Genomic DNA, 23,748 nt, shown 5'->3' with positions numbered 1-23,748 from the left:
GATGTGCTTGCCTCCCATGCAGTGGGCCGGGGTTCGATTCTCGGACAGGTTGGAGATTTTCTCTGCTTGTCCTCATCATCATTTCTCTGCCTGTCCTCATCATCATTTCATCCTCATCACCGACATGTGAGTTGCCCAATGTGGCATCGACTGAAATAAGACTTGCACTTGGTGGCCGAACTTCCCCGGATGGAGACTCCCACCCAGCAATGCCATATGAATATTATTCATTTCATTTTTTCAGAAGAAAACAGGTTTGGTTTGTCTCTTACAATTACAACAGAAGCGAGGTGGGAAAACAGCTTCTTGAATAGTCTTCCTACAAAAGCACTTACCAACACTGCCGTAATTTATTATGCTAAAAAATTAGGACTACCTCATTTTCTTGTAGTGTTTATAAGAGATATTTCACTGTATAGCAAGCATAGAAGAAAATAAAGAGTGCATAATTTCATGACTTTTTCCATTTTTAATGTAATGAAAATTGTATACATGTAGGTGCAAACTGAGCAATATTGATAACAGTTATGAAAATTACTATGGAAGTATTAAAGAGAAAAGATTTGCTATGGAAGACACACCCACAAGTTTCAAATAAGAACACTTCAGTGATGTGAAAATTCTAAATCTATGTATTTCCATAAATCGTGTTGTTTGATACAACTGTATTCTACACAAACATTAGGCAGAAGTAAAGAACTCCCATTGCTCCACATGTTTGATGCAAATTGCACATTTGCAATTGATATTTCATTTGCTATCTATTATTGATGACAGGCACTGTGTAATTCATGTTATGCTACAATTTTTCATATGATCACTATTGTTCATTTAAATTAACTTGGTGATTGATACTTAAGTAAGCAAAATTGTGATGGCAGTCCATAACCAATTACAACTTCCTTTAATCTTACATACTAATATGTTACCTCTTCTTCAAGGTTATACAGGTTGTTCAGAAATTACCATTACATACTTCTAGCACTTGTAGTGAGCAGTGAGTACTGCACATTTTGAATAGGAGCCCATGTCCGGAAATATCATCCATCGATGCTACAGAGCATCCAAGTTATAGGTGCCAGCACCTGTAGATGTATGTATATACTGGGTTATTCTGTGATGATGTCACAAACATTGTAAGATGACGGAGAAGGATAAAATTATCAATTTGAGGCAAGAGTCCCTGCACTGGAAATGAATTAGTTGAAAGTTATATACAAAAACCATTGTGATACATCTGACAGTGGAAGGGATGTACCGGTACTGTTGCTGCAAAGACTGTAGGGTAGGCAACTTTCAGAGGAAAAATTTACAGTAAACATGGGTTCCGAAATGTATACCAGAGGAGCTATGTACACTTGTTCATCTTTGCTACTGTTAAACACATCTCCTTTAGTCAATAAGTTGTCATAACTCTTAATATGTATTTTAGAGCCCATGTTTACTGGACATTTTTTTCCTTGTTTTGGTCTGTACTACCAGCTCTGAAAGCTGCCTCCCTACAACCTTAGCAACAACAGTACCGGTACATGTACTCCACTGTCAGAGGTGTCAGAACGGTTTTTGCTTATAACTTTTGACTTGTTCATTTCCAGTACAGTGACCCATTTCTCAAATTGATGCATTTGTCCTTCTCCATCTTCCTAGGAAGTTTGTAATATCATCATGGATTCACCCAGTACATACATGCGTTTACAGGCACTGGCATCTTTAACTTTGAGGCTCGGCAGCATTGTTGGATGATGTTTCTGGACATGGGTTCCTATTGAAAATATTATGTACTCACTCCCTTCTACAGGGTCTAGAAGTTTGTAACAGAAATTTGTGAACACCTGGTATATGGCCCTGAAAAAAAAAAGCAAAATAAAAAAAGAACAGAATCACTGTACTCCACACTGTGTGGAAATGTACTTCCTAGCTCCAGTCCACTATACTTCCACTATCAATCACTAAGTTACTTTCAGCCTTTTGTACACAAGGTATTGTATTCTACTATTTCATTACATTGTCAGTGTGTTATTTTGTTTTTGTTTTCAAAAAGTGAAGCAACTGCACATTTATTTTCGTGAGACTAAGATTTATAAATTGTCCTGTAGCTGACATTCCAGTAACATCTGTATGATTTATGTTAGTGAGCCACAAAGTTAATTTTTACCAATTTAATTTTATTTAGCTAAGTTTTCTTAAACATCAAGATAGAGAACTAGTAAAAAGAAGAAACAAGCTTGTGATTTTATAAATCTATATTGCTAACATCATAACTGCTATATGAAACTACACATATCTATTGAAAACAGCTTCCCAGTGCTCTGTCCTTCCAGATGTAAATACTGTTTCACCATGGGTTTTCCGAGCCTGATCTTCACAGTCTTCAAGAGTAGCTTCACCACTTGCTATGCGACTCCCAAATCCCGTATGAAAACTCAGGTATCTTTGCTGTAAATTAAATAAATTTTAATAAGTGTGATTAAGCCGCTATGTAAATTAGCTTTGCAACTAAAGGATTGTTTCTTTGCGAAAATATCATATAAAATTAAAACAATGTCAACTTTTAGGTTATTGTGATTCTAAAACACATGAAAATGTTCCTAAATGTACTTTATTAATGCTGTGTTAGAAAAACTTTTGGCAATCACATGCACACACTATTTAAAGATCGCATATTTGCCACTCTTATTGCTGGAAGATTTTACAGTGCATGTGAATTGTGGCATTCTTACGTTTCAATCTATAAAGCTTGAACTGCTTTCAAGTGTCAATTCTGAAGTGTTAAACCAAACAACAAACACAGAAATTGGTTATCATTCAATTGCTGCCAGCATAAAAGGCTATTGCAGTCTAGGAATGACATGTTTGTCATACTGACTAGTGATCATTCAGTTTATGAGCAAAACTGAACAAATTATTGAATACTCCACTGAACTTCAGAAAGAGCCACACTATATCATTTCCTAGGCATCATTTCAATGAAAATATTTGTGACAAAGATGTGTTTCTCTACATGAGCTAACAAATAAGAAAGAACTGCAGCAGGACAAACTAACAAAAATGTTATGACAATGTAGAATGTCTATAATTAAACTTTTAAAAATTTATTCTTGGTGAGAAAGCAGACAGAAAACAGCAGGGTATTCTGCCAGGGGTATTCTGGGGAAAAGCGGACAAATCAAGAGGCTAATATAAATTAAGACCAGCTTGCTTGTAAGAGCAAGCATCCATTTCCCACTTCTGGAGCCAAGAGGCTGGAAGATGACATGTATGATGAATCAGTTATGGATGTCACTACTGTCATGTGACTGTGACTGTGTTTGAGGTGAGCAGCAGTTCCAGCTGGGTGGTAATGGGGGTACAGAAGAGGCATGGGGCAGAGGGGGGGAGGGAGGGGGGCAGTTAGTGGAGCAGAGCTGGGGAAAGATGCTAGTGCTGTCTGTGGGAGTGTGCAGAGATATGGGAGGAGGGTTGGGGACAGGATAGTGAACTGCTATGTGCAACATCAGTGCCTGTGCTTAGAGGGAGGAGGTGGGAGCAAAGAGGAGAGGAGAGCTGAGAAGTATAAAATGGGAAAGGACTCTGCAGCTGTACTGGAGGGATAAAGATGTGTGCAGGGCCTGGAGGTCAGGGACTGGGGAGGTTTGAGACCAAAAGACATATGGGAATGAAGGATACACTGCAAGTAGAGTTCCCACCTGCACATATAAAAAAAGCTGATGTTAGTCAGACGAATTGAAATGGTTCAGGCTGTGAAGCAGTCATTGAATGCAAGCACATAATTTTGGGCTGCATGTCAGTCACTGAGTGCAACTACTGTGGGTCATTCAATGTTGGCATGATCACTAACAAGCTGTCTGTCAACATGACTAGCCACCACTAAATTGTGGCTAAGTTGTGCTTGACTTTAATGACTACTTCACAGTCTGTTCCATGTGGATTCTTCACACCAAGACTGGATTATCTGAAATGGGCATGTCGGAACATATTCATGATTCCCTTATCTTCCTGTCCTCAACCGTCACTATAGTCTGATCCAGTAATTATGGCAGTTTGCACATGTCAAGGCACAGATGGGGAAGGCATTATTGACTATTCCAATTGACAGTTGCAGTATGCGTGTGCACATGCTTTCCACTTGAATGAAGTGTATATCCCGCAAATGATGTCCCTTACTTGCTTATGCAGAATTTATCACTTACCTCCATCACTGGCAATAACAACTCACAACAAATGAAATAGAAATTCAGTAAACAACTTGCTACAGTCGCATTTAATGCTTGCATTACCTACAGCATTCAGAGCAGAGTGCTCAGAACACTATTGAATGTTTATTGGCTGTCGAAGTATGCGTGATGTAAGTGTGCAGAACAAGCCTAAACTCAACCACCATCATTCATGACACCAACTATAGCCCCGTCCTCCATGTGCCTCATCCTCTTCCCTCCTCCTCCTTCCTCATGCCTCTTACATCCACCCCTATCCACCCCAGCTGTTCACCTCAGATGCAGCTGCAGTTAAGGTCATCACTAAGCCTTAGCAGCTGGAGATGAAAGTGGCCATGTGTGTGTGATTTATGATTCTGTGAATGTGTGTTTGTTTTGTCTATGTCTGACAAGGGACTTAGTCTGATAGCTAAATAATATCAGCAGCCTTTACACAATGTTCCACCTTCCAATGAAAAGTCCTTATAGTAAGTAGCAATCCATGATTTCATATTGAAGCCATGGATAAAAGGAGAAAAATTAGAGATTTCAGAATCCAAGTATGTGGTGCAAGTTTGGTGTATAGCAGAAGGTTCTTTTGTAGGGGATAATCATATTTGTGACATTTCAATATGATGTAGAAATTGTCAACTTGTTTCTAAGAATAAAATATTTTCTCAGACAATATGTTACCACATGAATTTCTTGTAATTATACTTTCATTAATCAAGGTTTTCAACAATTTGTTAAGAAGTAGTGCCCTCCGCCACACACCATTGGGTGGCTTGCGGAGTATAAATGTAGATGTAGATATGATTCTTCTATGTTCTGTGGAGTATATGCTATATTATTAGAAGGAAAAATGATTTTATGTTGTATTTTAGTTTGTCAACACTTTCACACAGCAAGTTCTAAATAAGGAAATTTGGCAGATAACTGAGTTTTGGCATTTAGTATTACAATTTCTAAAGGCTACATGTTTTGTTTGTAATTTTATATATTTCTATAATTTATCAGAAATAATGGCATTAATTAAAAAAAAAAGAAAAAGAAAAAAAAAGAAAGAAAAAAAGAAAAGAAACAGCAGTAGAAAAATGTGCTTTACCTGCAAATTCTTGTTAAACAAGCCATCTTCAACTATTTTCACAGCATTTCGTAAACCTCTTGCCAATCTGTCTATTTGTTGAACATATGCTATGAAGAGGTCTTTGGTTTCAGTTGATTCGCGAGCCAGAGAAACTCCAATATTGAGGCCACCAGGCTGTATTCCTCCCTTGACAATAAATAAAATAGGGTTACAAATAAATCAACACAAAAGTTACACGCATTTGTCAATGGCATCCAGGTTACACAGTGCTACTCCTTCTTGAAAAACACTAAGACTGTTCTGATTTCATCTTTTCAACAAATTCTGTTCTCTCTGGACACAGTGTTAATGATAAAAGCAGTCCTGTAGTGATAAACCGATAGTTTTTTTGTCTGTCTTTCTTGCTCATTGTTATTTTCTATTACACAAGTACAGTGAAAATAGTTCTCTGTCTCTGATAATTGTATTTATTGACAAGTGATGTTGTAAGTGGTCTTCTACTTCAAAATATAAAAATTATTGGTATTTGATTGTCAAGTTAAAGCAGATGCAGGTATCTCTTACAATCACTGGATTTCTTTGCATGCTGCCTATATTAATTCCAGGTGGTTTTAACTTTAGCTTATGTTAGTTGTATCACATCACACTTGACCTGTAAAGCAGAAGAGGCTGTGATACATAGTTTCTGATCATCAAATGATACACAATTAACTTTACTGTTAATTGTTATTTGTCAAATGTTGGACTTGGTGGCTGGCATGTTTCATTTCACAGAAATGGTAATTTTCATTCCTTTCATTGTATTTGACCCTCTTCTGATGAAAAATTAAACTGCTGCTTCACTGTTCAAATAACTTATGGGACTGCAGCTGGGTAATGATCCAGTAAGTTATTTGATCTTTCAATATTCCAAAAGAAGCTCAAGTTTCAATTGCTTAAATATATTTAACATGGATTTTTGACAGTTAGCAGGAACATACACTGAAGTACTTGCTTTAGGAAATATTTTTTTCTAGATTGTATACAAAAAGAGTCAGATATCTGTCTTAAACTTAGAGGTGTTTTTATTGCTGATGACTGGAGAGAACACAGTTCATTGACATACATACTTCATAATTATATCTTTTGAAATATGATTTACACTCTTATATCTTCAATACTGTTTGTCTGTGTAGTAGAAAGCAATTAGTTGTTGGTTATATAGTACTGAAATGTATAATACCAGGCCCTTTTAAAATAAAGAAGTGACAAGATCAATTACATAAGAGAAAAAATTAAATTTTTGAACAAAATTGTACACTGGGCAGTATGATAAAAAATTTCCTACCCATGTTTGTAACAGATGAAGAAGTATGTTTCATTGCTTGTACATTTTTGTGTAAATTATGGAATGTTACTTAATTACTTTGACACTAAATTTTAAAGAGGTATATCAATCAACAAAGACAGAAGGATAATAATTACTAAATTATGAAACTGCCATCAATTAACAACAGGAAAGAAATATTTCACCAGCTTTAATCCTTTCTCTGTAAAAAAAATTATCCCTTCTATATCCTCAGTTTACTAGACATTCAATGTATTTAATAATTACACGTTCTTCACTTTTATTCTGAGGTGTACACCTAAAAAGATGGTAAAAATGTGGACTTTGCACAAGCAGTCACTGCTGTGATGTGTAGTTATCTTCTGAAGATATCATTCTTCCCACGCTCCTTTCTTAAGAATGGGGAGAAAACTTAATATATGACACAATAAAAAAATATCCTCTACCATGCACTTCATAGTATTGCAAAGCACGTATGCAGATATAGTGATTAGATTCAATGAAGTCCTACTTATAGCTCTGTTTATTTGACCTGTTGTATAGTTTGTCATGGTAACCAGATTTCTGATACTTGAAATGTTGCTGTTTTTTGCCTATTACTTTATCATTATGAGCTGAGCTTTCAGAAGATAGGGACTGATGACTACAATGTAATGTATGTGTAAGCAGATGGATGAGATATGGATCACAGCATTCTCTGCTTGTCTAAACATATGATTCACTTCACACTTGTTTTATTTCATGTGAAATTCTCCAGAATGAGTGTCCTGGTTCTGATGTATGTACCTTCCAATTTCTATAAGATTATTTCTCAATGGAATCAGTTTATCTTTCAGTCAGACCATATATTTTCTGTCATCAGTCTTCTGACTGGTTTGATGTAGCCTGCCATGATTTCCTATCGTGTGCCAAACTCTTCATCTAAAAGTAGCACCAACATCCAATGTGCTCAGTTATTTGCTCTACATATTCTAATATCTGTCTTTCCCTATATTTTTTGCCCTCTGCAGATCCCTGTAGTACCATGGAGCTCACGCCCAGGTGTTTTTAGATGTCAGATGTTAGTGTTTTCTATTATACCTTTCCTTGTTGATTCTGTGAAGAACCTCCTCATTTCTTATCTTATGAGTTGATTTAATTTGCAGTATCCTTCTGTACACCAAATCTGAAACACTTTGATTCTCTTCTTTCCCAGTTTTCCATCAATACATGATTCACTTCTATACCATGCTGTACTGCAGATATATGTCCCCAGAATTTATTATTATTATTATTATTTTTTCAAATTAATGCCTATGTTTGAGACTAGGTGGGCATCTTTTAGTGAGGAATGTTATCTTTGCCTGTCTTACTCTCTTGTTATAGCCTTCTTGCTTGACCTGTCATGCAATATTTTACTTCTCAGATAGCAGGATCGCTTGTGATCATCTATGGTATGGTTTGCAGTTTTGATGCTGAGTTTGATGTTAATCTCATTTCCAAGCCTATATCCCCCAGTGATGCTGCCGTCTGTTACTTTCCCTACTACAGAATTCCAGTCCCCCATGATCATTAAATTTTCATCTACATTTTTACATTACTGGCCATTAAAATTGCTACACTAAGAAGAAATGCAGATGATAAACAGGTATTCATTGGACAAATATATTATACTAGAACTGACATGTGATTACATTTTCACGCAATTTGGTTGCATAGATCCTGAGAAATCAGTACCCAGAACAACCACCTGTGGCTATAATAACGGCCTTTATATGCCTGGGCATTGAGTCAAACAGAGCTTGGATGGTGTGTACAGGTACAGCTGCCCATGCAGCTTCAACACGATACCACAGTTAATCAAAAGTAGTGACTGGCGTATTGTGACGAGCCAGTTGCTTGGCCACCATTGACCAGATGTTTTCAATTGGTGAAAGATCTGGAGAATACGCTGGTCAGGGCAGCAGTTGAACATTTTCTGTATCCAGGAGACCCGTACAGGACCTGCAACATGCAGTCGTGCATTATCCTGCTGAAATGTAGGGTTTCGCAGGGATTGAATGAAGGGTAGAGCCACAGGTTGTAACACATCTGAAATGTAATGTCCACTGTTCAAAGTGCCGTCAATGCGAACAAGAGGTGACTGAGATGTGTAACCAATGGCACCCCATACCATCACGCCAGGTGATACGCCAGTATGGCGATGATGAATACACGCATCCAATGTGCGTTCACCATGATGTCGCCAAACACGGATGCGACCATCATGATGCTGTAAACAGATTCATCTGAAAAAATGACGATTTGCCATTCATACACCCAGGTCCGTTGTTGAGTACACCATCGCAGGTGCTCCTGTCTCAGATTCAGCGTCAAGGGTAACCGCAGGCATGGTCTCCGAGCTGATAGTCCATTCTGTTGCAAATGTCGTCAAACTGTTCATGCAGATGGTTGTTGTCTTGCAAACATCCCCATCTGTTGACTCAGGGATCGAGACGTGGCTGCATGATCCATTACAGCAACGCGGGTAAGATGCCTGTCATCATGACTGCTAGTGATATGAGGCCATTAGGATCCAGCACTACATTCCATATTACCCTCCTGAACCCACCAATTCCATGTTCTGCTAACAGTCATTGGATCTCGACTAACACTAGCAGCAATGTCGCGATACGATAAACCACAATTACGATAGGCTACAATCCAACCTTTATCAAAGATGGAAATGTGACGGTACGCATTTCTCTTCCTTATACGAGGCATCACAACAACGTTTCACCAGGCAACGCCGGTCAACTGCTGTTTGTGTATGAGAAATTGGTCGGAAACTTTCCTCATGTCAGCACGTTGTATGTGTTGCCACCAGCGCCAACCTTGCATGAATGCTCTGAAAAGCTAATCATTCACATATCACAGCATCTTCTTCCTGTCAGTTAAATTCCACGTCTGTAGCACATCATCTTCATGGTGTGGCAATTTTAATGGCCATTAGTGTAATTACCCTTTCAATACCTTTGTATACCTTTTCTATCTCATCATCTTCTGCTTGTGATGTCAGAAAGGATCCCTCAATAGTAGTTGTTGGTGTTCATTTGTTTTTTATTCTAGCAATAATAATCCTATCACTGAAATGTTTACAGTAACTCACTCCCAGATACAGCTATAAATACATTTTACTTCACTTAGTTATCTCTATTCAAAACTCAGTGTTTTGTATATGAATGTCACTCTTTCTGCACTTACAGTTCTCCAGTTATAAACATCACATTTTTATGGAAATGTTGAACTGTTGTTTTTCATAGCTATGTATCATTTACGTTTAAGAGAATACAAAAATCTCAGACATACCTGTTCAATCACAGTTTTGAAGAGTAATGTGGCTTCAGAAATATCTGAAAGATGTTTCAAGTTTGTTGCATCGATTGAACCCAGAAATCCATACCTATAATTAATAAGGTAAATTAATTATTTTGTATAATTAGCATCCTATTTTCAAACCATTACCAAATCAGAAATAATTGAGTGCCAATTAGCAAAACAAAAGTAGTAAAGCAGATGATGGTTTTAGTTCGCTATTAGGGGTTGTATACAGCAGGTATACTGAAGATTCCCATTTATACATAAAAACTGCTAACTTTAGTGAGAGATATATCAAGAAAGAGCTGAATCACATGTCCTAAAAACCTTTCATCAGTGAATCACTGTGCGTTATTATGACATTTATGGGCTGTTTGAAACAGGGAGGGCTGGAATCAAGGGCTGAGATCAATGTTGAGACTGGGCAAGGCAAACTCTATCGATGGTTATGAAGTTGATATTACGGGAGAGGAGCATAGTGAAAAAGTGAAGTAAGGCAAGCTCTATTATGGCTGTCAGACACTTCTTACATAAACCACAAGCTTACAGTATGAGAACCACAATAGTTCATTACAATAATGGTGCATCCACTGTTGACGAGGAAGAAGGATACATTAGGATCCATTGCACAGTGTGAATAGAATTTGTTGCAGTCACCATGAGGTGTTATCATGGGGAGGGGGTGTCTTAAAGAAGAAGGGTGACACACCCCCTTAACCAAACACTGAGAGAACCTCAAAGAAGTTTGGTTACTTTGCTCCCATTGAAAGATTTTCTGTCCTTGTGTACCAGCGTCTTCTGGCATTCTACATTTTGCATTTAGACACACATTCATTTAGCGTGTTCATGAGTATCATTGAGATGCTTGCAAGACTCCAATATCAGATGCTGCAAGAGATATTTACTATTAAAAATTCTGAGAGTGTACACGTTGGATTGCATATACAGTGATTTGGATCAATAACCATTATTGTTGTTGTTGTGGCCTTCATTCAAGAGATTGGTTTGATTCAGGTCTCCAAGCTACTCTACCCTGTGCAAGGTTCTTCAGCTCCAAATAACTACTGCAAAATACATCATTTCTGAATGTGCTTACTGTATTCATATCTTGGTGTCCCTCTATGATTTTTACCCCCACAGTCCCCTCCAGTTCTAAACTAGTGATCACTTGATATCTCAGACTGTGTCTTACTGCTCCCTTCTTTTAGTCAAATTGCGCCACAAATTTCTTATCTCCTCAATTCTGTTCTGTATCTCCCATTAGTTACAGCTCTACCAATCTAATCTTCAGCATTCTTCAATAGCACCACATTTTGAAAGCTTTTATTCTCTTCTCGTCTAAGCTATATATTATCCACATTTCCATACATGGCTACACTCCAGACAAATATCTTCAGAAGTGACTTCCTAACACTTAAATCTATATTCAACTATAAACGATCTCTTTTCTTCTTAAATGATTCTGTTGCCATTGCCCATCTACATTTAATATCCTCCATACTTTGACAATCCTCAGTTACTTTGCTACCCAAACAGCAGAACTTGCCTACTACTTAAACGGTCCCATTTCCCAATCTAATTCCCTCAGCATCACTGATTAAATTCAACTATGTTCCATTATCCTTATTTTGCTTTGTTGATGTTCATCCTATATTCTCCTTTCAAGACACTGTCCATTCCATTCAACTGCTGTCTAAGCCCTGACAGAATTACAGCTTCATCAAATCTCAAAGTTTTTTATTTCTTCTCCTTGAATTTTAATTCCTAGTCCAAATTTTTCTTTGATTTCCTTTAGTGCTTGCTCCGTGATAACATCATGCATAAGCTACACCCCTGTCTCACTCCCTTCTCAACCACTGCTTCTCTTTTATTCCCATCTACTCTAACAACTGCCACCTGGTATCTGTACAAATTGTAAATAGCCTTTCATTCCCTGTAATTTACTCTGCTATCTTCAGAATTTAAAAGAGAGTATTCCAGTCAACATTGTCAGAAGCTTTATCTAAGTCTACAAATGCTATAAATGTAGGTTTGCCTTTTCACAACCTATCGTCTATGATAGTATTGCCACATGTATTCCTACATTTCTCCAGAATCCAAACCAATCTTCTCCAAGGTCTACTTCTGCCAGTTTTCCCATTCTTCCATTAAGAATTCATGTTAGCATTTTGTAACCACAACTTAGTAAACTGATAGTTCGGTAATATTCAGACTGTCAGCACCTGCTTTCTTTGGAAATGGAATTATTACGTTTTTCTTGAAGTCTGAGGGTATTTCACTTGTCATGTACATATTTCCCCCACCCCCTTCCCCCATAAACTGCAGTGGGGAGGGGGGGGGGAGAGGGGAGGGGGGGTCGCTTGCGTGCCTCAGTGATACAGATAGCCGTACTGTAGGTGCAACCACAACAGAGGTTATCTGTTGAGAGGCCAAACAAACATGTGGTTCCTGAAGAGGGGCAGCAGCCTTTCCAGTAGTTGCAGGGGCAATGGTCTGGATGATTGACTGATCTGGCCTTGTGACATTAACCAAAACAGCCTTCCTGTGATGGTTCTGTGAACGGCTGAAAGCAAGGGGAAACTACAGCCATAATTTTTCCCGAGGGCATGCAGCTCTTTACTGTATGGTTAAATGATAATGGCGTCATCTTGGGTACAATATTCCAGAGGTAAAATAGTCCCCCATTCAGATTCCCGGGTGGGGACTACTCAAGAGGACGACATGTGAGATCCCTTAATTGGGCAGATAGGTTACAAAATTTAAAAACGAAATTAGTGAATTTCAGTGGCAGAAAGGTGGAAGGAGTATACGGTGGGTCTATACTAGGGTGAAGTACTTGGGGGCAATATTATGGAAATGGAAGAGGACATAGATGAATATGAAATGAGAGATATAATACTGCATGAAGAATTTGACAGAGCACTGAAACACCTAAGTCAAGACAAGGTCCAGGGAGTAGACGACATTCCATTAGAACCGCTGATATCCTTGAGAGAGCTAGCCACAACAAAAATCTATCACCTGGTTAGCAACACGTGTGGACCATGAAATACCCTCAGACTTCAAGAAGAAAATAATAACATCAATCCCAAACAAAGTAGGTGCTGATAGGTGTGAAAATTATTGAACTAATGGTTTAATAAGTCATGGCTGCTGAATACTAACACAAAGTCTTTACAGATGAATGGAAAAACTGGTAGAAGCTGACCTCGGCGAAGATCAGTTTGGTTTCCGTAGATGTGTTGGAACACATGAGGCAATACTGACATTATGACTTATCTCAGAAGATAGATTAAGGGAAAACAAACTTACATTTCTAGCATTTGTTGACACTGACTGGAATACTCTCTTTCAAATTCTGAAGGTGGTAGGGGTCAAATCCAGAGAGTGAAAGGCTATTTACAATTTGTACAGAAACCAGAAGGCATTTACAGGAATCAAGGGGCACAAAAGGGAAGCAGTGGTTGAGGAGGGACTGAGACAGGGTTGTAACCTATCCCCAATGTTATTCAATCAGTATACTTGGCAAGCAGTAAAGGACTTGGAAGAGCAGTTGAGTGGAATGCACAGTGTCTTGAAAGGAAGATATAAGATGAACATCAACAAAAGCAAAATGAGGATAATGGAATGCGGTTGAATTAGATCAGATGATGCTGAGGGAATTAGGTTAGGAAATGAGACACTTAAAGTAGTAGATGAGTTTTGCTATTTGGGGAGCAAAATAACTGATGATGGTCAAAGTAGAGAGGATATAAAATGTAGTCCGGCAATGGTGAGAAAAAGAGTTTATGAAGAAGAGAATTTTGTTAACATCGAATATAGATTTAAGTGTCAGAAAGTCTTTTCTGAAAGTATTTGTATGGAGTGTAGCAATGTATGGAAGTGAAACATGGACAATAAATAGTTTGGACAAGAAGAGAATAGAAGCTTTCGAAATGTGGTGCTACAGAAAAATGTTGAAGATTAGGTGGGTAGATCACGTAACTAATGAGGAGGTATTGAATAGGATTGGGGAGAAGAGAAGTTTGTGGCACAACTTGACTAGAAGAAGGGATCGGTTTGTAGGACATGTTCTGAGACATCGAGGGATCACCAGTTTAGTATTGGAGGGCAGCGTGGAGGGTAAAAATCATAGAGGGAGACCAAGAGATGAAAATGCAGATCAGATCCAGAAGGATGTAGGTTGCAGCAGTTACTTGGAGATGAAGAACCTTGCACAGGATAGAGTAGCATGGAGAGCTGCATCAAACCAGTCTCTGGACTGAATACAACAACAACAACAACAACAACAACAACATACGTCTCACACACCAGATGGAATATTTTGTTATGACTGGCTATCCCAGGCTATCAGTAGTTCTGACAGAATGTCAATTACTCCAGGAGCTTGTTTGGACTTCAGTCTGTTCAGTGCTCTGTCAGTTTCTTCTTGTATTATATCTCCTGTCTCATCTTCACCTACATCCTCTTCCATTTCTATCAGATTGCCTTCAAGCCTCTCTCCCTTGTATAGGCACTCTGTGTATTCCTTCCACCTTTCATCTTTCCCTTCTTTGCATAGTACTGGTTTTCCATTTCAGCTCTTGATGATCATACAGTTGCTCCTTTTTTTCTTCAAAAGACTCTTTAATTTTCCTGTGGGTGGTACCCGTCTTTCCCCTAGTGAAATATGCTTCTAAATCGTTACATTTGTCCTCTAGCCACTTCTGGTTAGCCATTTTGCATTTCCTATCAATATCAGTTTTTTAGATGTTTGTATTCCCTTTCACCTGCTTCATTTGCTTCATTGGTATGCTTTTTCCTTTCATCAGTTAAATTCTGTATATCCTGTGATATCAAAGGATTTCTATTAGGCCTTGTCTTTTTACCTACTGGATCCTCTGCTGCCTTCACTATTTTAACTCTCAAGGCTACCCATTTATCTTCTACTGTATTCTTTTCCTCTGTTCTAATCAATCATTGCCTAATGCTTCCTCTGAAACTCTCAGCAACCTCTGGTTCTTTCAACTTACCCAGGTCCCATCTCCTTAATTTCCTACCTTTTTGCAATTTATTCAGTTTTAATCTATAGTTCAGAACCACTAGAAATGTCCTACAATTTAAAATTTGGTCCAAAATCTCTGTCTTAACATTATATAATCAATCTGAATCCTTCCAGTGTCTCCAGGTCTCTTCCACACTCTTCCTTTCCTGGTTCTTAAACCAAGTGTTAGCAATCATAAAATTATGCTCTGTACAAAATTCTACTAGGCTGCCTCCTCTTTCATTCCTTTCTCCCAATCCATATTCACCTACCATTTTTCCTTCTCCTTGTTTTCCTAGTATTGAATTCGAGTCTTCTGTCAGAATTAAACTTTTGTCTCCCTAACTATCTTAATAATTTTTTTATCTCATCATACATTTCTTCAATCTCTTCATCTCCAGAGTCAATTGGCATATAAACTTATACTTCTGTGGTGAATGTGATTTTGGTATCTATCTTGGCTATGATAATGCATCTACTATACTGTTCATGATAACTTACATGCATTCTTGTTTTCTTAATCTTTCTTAAAACTACTCCTGCATTACCCCTATTGGATTTTGTATTTTAAACCTGTAGTCACCTGAGCAGAAGTCCTGTTCTTCATGCCAATGCACTTCTCTAATTCACGTACATCTAACTTCAATGTACCTATTTCTTTTTTTATCTTTTTATTTTCTAAGTTACTTGCCCAATTAAGGGATCTAGCATTCCACCTTCCAACCCATAGAACACCAGTTTTGTTTCTCCTGATGACAACATTCTCCTGAGTAGTCCCCACCCTGAGGTTCAAATGGTGCTCTATTTTATCTCCAGAATTTGTTACCCAAGAGGATGCCTTCACCTTTTATTCATACAGTAAAGCTGCATGCCCTTGGAAAAAATTGCTGCAGTAGTTTCCCTTGCTTTCAGCCATTTGCAGCACCAGCTCAACAAGGCCATTTTGGTAGATGTTACATGCAGGCCCCCTACAGCTCCTGGAAAGGCTGCTGTCCCTCTTCTGGAACCACAAATTTGTCTGACCTTTCAACAGATAACCATCTATTGCAGTTGTACCTACAGTATGGCTATTTGTATTTCTGAGGCACCAACAGCGAAGTCCATTGTTCATTACCACATATAAAGAAGGGGACTGCAGATGATTCCAGCTCACAGAGTCACAAATAGGTGAAATATTTTATGTAACAAATTTTTAAAATGAAACCATCAAATGAATTATAAAAAAATGAGTTACACGCATTCAATAACAAGTTTTCAGTCATATTCAATAAAAAGTTTTCAGTCAAATCTTTAGGAATCTTATGTAGTTCTCACTATATTGCTCTTTTAGGCATCATGAAGAAAAATTGGATTAAATTTAGCTCATAAAAAAGCATCTCAATATTCAGTCTTGTCATGCATCTCTATAATATAATGTAAAAATTTATAAATATATTGTACAATCAATCCTGTTATCTACCATGTTATTTATAGTGATTTGTAGAGTATATATAGATATGTTCTGTAGCACTACATGAGCACATAGATATGTGAGCATATAAAAATATATTCTACTGTAGATGCTACATGGCTAGGTACCTTCTGAAATTCTGTATGTTGTTACAAGCTTCAAAGCTTTGTTATGTGTGAACTTTCTAGACAGAACTATTCAGCTGTATGACTTCTCAGTTAAACAATACAAACTCCAGGTTCGAATATCAAAAATGTAAGGAGAAGATAGATTGCTACTTATGGTCAAGATGACACATTAATTTGCAGACAGGCACAATTAAAATTCCATTCTGGTCCAAGCTGCTGGAGATGACAGACATGTGTGTGTGAGGTGTGATTGCTTATGTGAATGAATGTGTGTGTTTCTCTTTCCTGTCTACTACTTACTGTGTCATCCTTATGGTAAGTAGCAATCTATCTTTTCCTTAAATTGTTGACTATTCAGTTACACAGAATGCACAATTAAACAGAAATAGAGAAAGAATTCTACTTTCATAATCAAATATTGACCTGGTAATGAGATATAAAGATCAAGTTTAGGCGGCTGGAGTGGCCGAGCGGTTCTAGGCGCTACAGTCTGGTACCGCGTGACCGCTACGGTTGCGGGTTCGAATCCTGCCTCAGGCATGGATGTGTGTGATGTCCTTAGGTTAGTTAGGTTTAAGTAGCTCTAAGTTCTAGGGGACTGATGACCACAGCAGTTAAGTCCCATAGTGCTCAGAGCCATTTGAACCATTTGATCAAGTTTAAAATACTGAAAGCTAGATTCACAAAAAAGACAAATAACCACAACTGATGCAAACCACATATTTCATTTTTTGGAAAATGAGAAGACAGTTCATAGAACAAAAAACACTGAAAATTTAATACATAGCACTTTGAGCTGAATGAACAAATGCAAACCGTAGAAAGAGTGGGTAATATGAGGCCAAAGCAAAAAGTCACTCAGCCTGGCAATTTATGCTATGCTTTTTGGAGAAACATGCAATTATTTTTCAAGGTAGGTCCATTTTAGGTCTGCCCTTTGTTCAATATTTTTCCAGTGTGTAGATTCCATCCTTGAAGTACAGTTCTGGAATTTCTATAAAGTATCCTATATTTATTGGGCTCAAAATGTTTTACAGCCACAAATTTTTTATACATGGAAGTCACATGGTGCCAAATCCAGTGAACAGAGTGAGTATTCTGACAATTTCTACTTAATTCCCTTCAGTTTTCCAACAGCCAAATCACCTTTGTGGGCTGGTGTATTGTCCTAGTGAAATACGAGTTTCTGATTTTGCAACCAGTTTCTGTTATCATTTGTTGTGACATCTAGTTGGTTCAGAAGATTTTGAAGGTCTGCCAGTTAGTGGTTTACTCTTTGCAAAACATTCAATATGAATAATTCTGTTTGCATCCCAGAAAACACTGGTAGGTGAAATCAACTTCAGCTTTATAGGTTCAAAGCCACTGGATTCCACATAGACCTTTCATTAAAGTTTCATTTCTAGCATGAAGTTGATTAATCACATCTCACTCACTCAACCAAATTAGTTTGTGCAATCAGTTAAACCATCTTCTAGATGTATGAGACAATTGCTGACTCATTTTCTCAAAGTTAATTCTTTATGTAAAATGATCTCAACCTTTTTTTTGATATGCATATGTTATCAGCCATTTCATACATCTTTAACTGCTTTTATTGAAAAAAAAAAAGAGTACTTCTATGAGCTTCATTTCTACCATTCAATCATATGACTATTCTATATTTTTTAACTAGCCCTGAAATTATACTGATCTGTCACAGAAGAGAGGGAGGGTATATGTGAAATACTATTTATGGATTTTGAACTCATTGATTATTAGTATCCTGCTGAAAATTGGCGACAAGCGTCTGGGAGCAACATTTTTCTGCCATCGGCCACACAGTTACAAAGCCAGTCCTGATTGTTGTGTTTGTTAACACAGTTGCAGGGGTGACCCATGAGGTCATTGCCCAGAAACCACTCATGACATGCCATACACATATTATGTGACCCCAATCACACACAGTGTTTGTGCTCTGGTAGGTGGCACTATCAGGTACTTCAGTATTTTATATTATTGGATGGTAGCACATCCAGGAGGATTTGAATGAAAATAGATGCTGCAATTATTAATTTGCAGTCACATTTGCTTAATTATTAATTCTTAAGATAGCACTAAGTGCTGCAAATAATTCAACAGGATCAAGTTTTTTTAAGCACTGTCTGCTGAAAGTTAAATCGCATAATGTAATTACACAGTAGTTACGCAGCTTCAGTTACAAATGAGTTCTTCAAATTGTCACAGGAAAGTAATGCAAAAATAAACAAATGTTGAACACTTACGCTGCTGCCATATAAAGCTGATCTCCTGGGGGCACACTGAGCTTATAATGTCGGTCTAAATTATAATGTTTTAGGAAACTCAGTGCACTTGTGATGCTATGCATGTAGTTGTGTTGAAGAAAATTATCATGGTTTTTACTATTATCATAATTATAGCATGGTTCCAGTAGCAACTGCCCTCTATATCCAAGTCTTTCTTTATAATCTGGAAAATAAAGCATGGTAAGTTATCTTACTGCTACTGAATACTTAGAGCAATGAAAAAAAAAAAAAGATAAAAAAGAAACAGAGAGGTTTTATAATATTGTTTTCATGTAACCTAATCTAAGGTATATAGCCATAGAGTCACCAGATTCTTAAAAATGTATTAGTCTCCCAATTAACATAGCTGCTTCTGAATATATCATTACCCATGATTCAACAGAATTATTTTTCAAACCATACTTACAGCAAGCAAATAACAACATCTGACATTGTGGGTCTGGCTTTTGTATAAAATATCACACTGAAATATTCAGAACAAAATAAAATAAAGATAAATCTACTTTTCTCAATGATACATTTGTCTCTCTTTGTCATAAGGGATAGGTTTCTCACTGATCATAAAACAGCAGATGAAAAATGTTACAACTATAATGAATAGTATGAACTATCAGATTCAGGAGATTTTAGAGAGTTCATTCCCTGGCAGTAGTAGTGAAGATCAATGAAAAAGTGCAATTTTATTGAAGAGGAGACAATATAAGGTAATATTGGGCATTTTGCAAGAAGAAACCAAGAGAAGGCAGCAAAGTTAGGTCCATACAGTTGGCAATGATTATTATCAAAAGTAAGATAGTATGCTCACACAGTAATGGAAAATTATGGTAGCAGTGTGGTTGGACAACAGTGTGTGTGTGTGTGTGTGTGTGTGTGTGTTAGCTTCCATGAAAACTAAGTGATTCCTTTCTTTGAAATTTAAGTAGTTTTCCACATTTTAAGTGCCTGGCTGCTGCTCCTCATCCCCTGTATTTTTTGTCCAATGATCTAATGTCTTATAGACAGTACAATTGTATCTTTCCTATTGCAGAAGAGAGAAATGAGAAGTTTCAAACATTGTCTTAACACTATAGAATCATATTTCAGTCCCGTTACTGATGTTAGTTATACAGGATGTTTCTGGAGGGATCGTAAATATTGTACAAAAATGTGCTGTAATAATAATATGTGTTGCTCACCCATGATCATCTTCTAGACACCTGTTTAAGGAGTTAGGCATTTTGACTACTGCTTCACAGTATATTTACTCTCTCATGTAGTTTGTTGGAAATAATAATTAGGCATTTTGACTATTACATTGCTTCACAGTATATTTTTTCCACTCATGAAGTTTGTTGTAACTAATCCACTGCAGTTAAAAAGGAACAATGATGTACATGACTACAAAACCAGAAGAAAAAATGGCATTCATTACTCCACATTAAGGTTGTCTTTAGCACCAGAAAGCGTTGCACAATGCTACCAAAAATTTCTGATAACATACCCAATTATATGTCTGAGAGACAGCAAAGTTAAATTTGAAAACAAACTGAAAAAGTTTCTCCTTGACAACTCCTTCTACTGTATAGAACAATTTCTAATTTTTTAATGTGTAAAAGGTGATCGGTAGGAATTTTTATTTCACAACAGTACTATAATAATAATTTGTAGATGATCAAAATGTAGCCATATTTACATATCAGTGCATAATGTGAATGTAAAATGATTTGTTCCGCATCAATATGATTAGTCATACAAATTGTTAATAGAATATGAAACTAACTTACTAGCTAATAAATAGATTAATTTGAATAAACATTCCATATAACACATGCTCAATTTTTCTTTGTTACAGAGATACAGCTGGTTACAGAGATAAGTTATCATTTCACATATTGATACTCCAGTTACTATAGAGTATATATCAAACATAATTTTTGTTTTAAAGTTCATGTTGTTAGATGTTTTGCCCAGTCCACTGCATCTTTTGACTGTGCTGCACATAATCAAATTCTGAGTCCGGCAATATGGTATTTGTGTACAGTTTTGTAATGGAAACACTGTTGCTGTTGCTTGTAGAGAATGCAGCGGATTGTTTCATATCCACAGAGTACCAGGTTCAAGGGTGTTTACTCATGAATGAATTGAATTGAACTGAAAACTGTGTAAGACAGGTGCAGTGTCCAGGAATTATATTTCATTTGAGGGAGCAAATGACCAGAGTGGGGGTAAATTGGAAGACACTATTCACTTGGTAGAAAATATGCCTTCAACAAGCACACACAGAATTTCTATACCTACCAGTATTCCGCACACAAGAGCATGGCAGATATTATTTATACTTGGCCTTTATCATTATCATTCTGGATTCACCACCTTCAAGGAGGAGATAAAGCTAGATGAATGGGATTTTGTTGTTGAATAATTGTAGGTTGCCAAGAAATCCCATTAATACTATTTCCTGATGTTGCCACTTTCACCCATGATGGTATCAGTATCACTCATAACTTACATCATCAGTCTGATGGAAACCCATATGCCTTTGTGGAGACACATTTTCAAGGACACTTCTCTGTAAGTGTGTGGTGTGGTATGATGGATAATCAGTTTATTGGGTCTGTTGTGTTACTGCATGAACTTACTGGGCTCTGTTATGTAGTTTTTTGAAAATGAGTTTGCAGCATTATTGGAAGAGGTCCTTTGGCTACAAGGATGGAGATATTCTTTGAGCATGATGGGGCCCCTGTACATTCTAGTCATCAGTTGCCACATCATCACACTTCCCTGGGGCACTTCTGGTGATACCTTTGTTTTCAATTAACACTCACTGTTGAGGACAATGTACTGAGTTCTATTATTTACAAAATCCTTAAGCCACTCACATATCTGGGAACTTATTCCATATGTTCAGACTTCCATTAACAGTCTGCAGTGGGGCACTGTGTCAAACACTTTCTGGAAATTTAGAAATATGGAATCTGGCTGTTGCTCTTCATCCATGGTTCGCAGGGTATCATATCAGAAAACCAGTGTTTTTTTTCTATTGCTCAGTGCAGTTTCCCTTTGATAAGTAATGCTTTACACAGTGTAAGTAATGTAACAAGACAATGTTATTTCGAGTCATGGCCCAATTGGTTTATGGTAAAGTTATCACGTTGGAGATTTTCTGCAGTTCATAGCTATGGCCGTGTAGCCACAATGTTATTCTTTTTATTTACTTTTTTTAAATGAAATTCAGAGAGAATTCAGCTCAAGTTTCCACAAGTTAATGAAACAAAACTGTTAACAGAAAGATTTTCACCTGGGTACTAAAGAATCGTGTCCTTTTCAGGAATGCAATCGAGTTAAAGGAAGATGAAGACATGATTGTTGAAAATGAAGATGATGCTGATGATTGTGGTGATCATGATATTCTGAAATAATTCCATGCGAATATGAGAAGTATTCAGTCTTTTCTTCAGAAGCTCAATGAAGTTGGAGTAAGTTGAAGAGATGACTTGCAAAGATGAAGATGATGCTTATGGTTGTGACAAAGGTTGATAACCTATAAGCTGACTGATTACAGTACAGATATCATAGAACACAATTACCAGTTGCCAACACAATGCTGATGTAATACACATACAGTAAATTTGTGCACTGCAGGTGATGCTAATTGTATTGAAAACCATGATGAAAATTAATGCATAGTACTAGTCCAAGAGTACTCCAAAACCACAAAAATGTATTACTTTCTGAATCACTGTTGTCCAAAGTCATCTGAAATATTGGAAATGTTTTAGGAGAAGCTCAGAGTAAAGTTGGCATTACAAGATTTAATAGTTGGTATCATGCAATGAAAATAATTTATTTAATCTGAGAAAAATCTATGCGGTTACAGACATCTTTGAGTTTAAAATTTTCTATAAGAGACAGTTTGACTACATGAAAGGGTATATAATATGTTATACCCTATTGCTGAAGCTCTGAATACACTGTAAGATGGAAAATGTGTAATGTATATGGACTTTTAGTACCATCCTTTATGGCTCTATTTAAATTTTATGAAAATTGGAGATCAGTTCCCTTAAATACTGCAGAGCAATGGAAAATTCCCACCAAGAAAGTTCTTTTTATATCAAAGGTGTAAATGTAGGTGGGTATACAGCAAATTACAGGGAGAAAATAAATGGAAAAATAAAATGTGGTCTGGACTGATTTTGAATAACAACATGAAGTTTTCAGAACTAAGCTTCCTACAAGTCTGAGAATGAAAATGTACAATTTAGTGTGTAAAACTAGTTTTGACTTGTGGTAGTGAGATATTGACATTTAAACACTAATAAAAGCTGAGTGTTGGTGTGTGAACAATGGATAAGTGGGTTTGCTAGTACAGACTGTAAAACAAATACATGGAGCAGGGAAAAAACTAGAGTGGGAGATATAAGTGTAATGAAAATGAAATGCAGGTGGGCAAAAACATAAACTAGGTCAATGATTGGTAGACAGGCCAAGGAAGTTCTTAGCAGAATTCCAAGAGATACAAAAAGGCTGAGCTGATAATGAAACAAAAGGTGGGTTGATGACTTATGACAACATATAGGAGCCACATAGATGGTTATATACAAAACTTGGATGGCATGGAGGTCTGGAGAAGGCCTTTATACAGCAGTGGATGTCAAATGACTGCTGCTGCTGTTGCTTCTGTTGATGTTGTTAATGATGATGATGATGATGATGATGGGGCTATGAACAGATAAACTTCAATCATGTTTATGTTAAATTCTTACCTTCCTCTGTTTCTTTAGACAAAGTCAAGGTATAAAAATAACTAGGTTTATCATAATAACACATATGCAAATCTCAAGCATATGGAAATATTTTCAGGCACATAGAAAAACAATGAAACAAAAAAAGTGTTTCAACAGTGAACAACAAACAGT

General features: G+C 37.0%; 1 protein-coding gene across 1 annotated transcript in view; it reads right to left on the bottom strand.

Moving 5' to 3' along the window:
* Positions 1-609: 609 nt before the first annotated feature.
* Positions 610-23,748, bottom strand: part of LOC126175306 (uncharacterized) — a 38,412-nt gene continuing 15,273 nt past the window's right edge. Inside the window, exons 6-9 of the mRNA XM_049922008.1 lie at positions 18,809-19,013; positions 9,935-10,028; positions 5,299-5,466; positions 610-2,436 (exon numbers count right to left, since the gene is read on the bottom strand). Coding sequence (XP_049777965.1) covers positions 2,275-2,436; positions 5,299-5,466; positions 9,935-10,028; positions 18,809-19,013 — 629 coding nt within the window. The 3' untranslated portion in view covers positions 610-2,274. The remainder of the gene's footprint in view (positions 2,437-5,298; positions 5,467-9,934; positions 10,029-18,808; positions 19,014-23,748) is intronic.

The sequence above is a fragment of the Schistocerca cancellata genome, chromosome 3 (genome assembly GCF_023864275.1).
Source record: "Schistocerca cancellata isolate TAMUIC-IGC-003103 chromosome 3, iqSchCanc2.1, whole genome shotgun sequence".
NCBI classification, from domain to species: domain Eukaryota; kingdom Metazoa; phylum Arthropoda; class Insecta; order Orthoptera; family Acrididae; genus Schistocerca; species Schistocerca cancellata.
The sequence above is the reverse complement of the archived record's forward strand: the minus strand, read 5'-3'. Positions and strand labels throughout refer to the sequence as shown.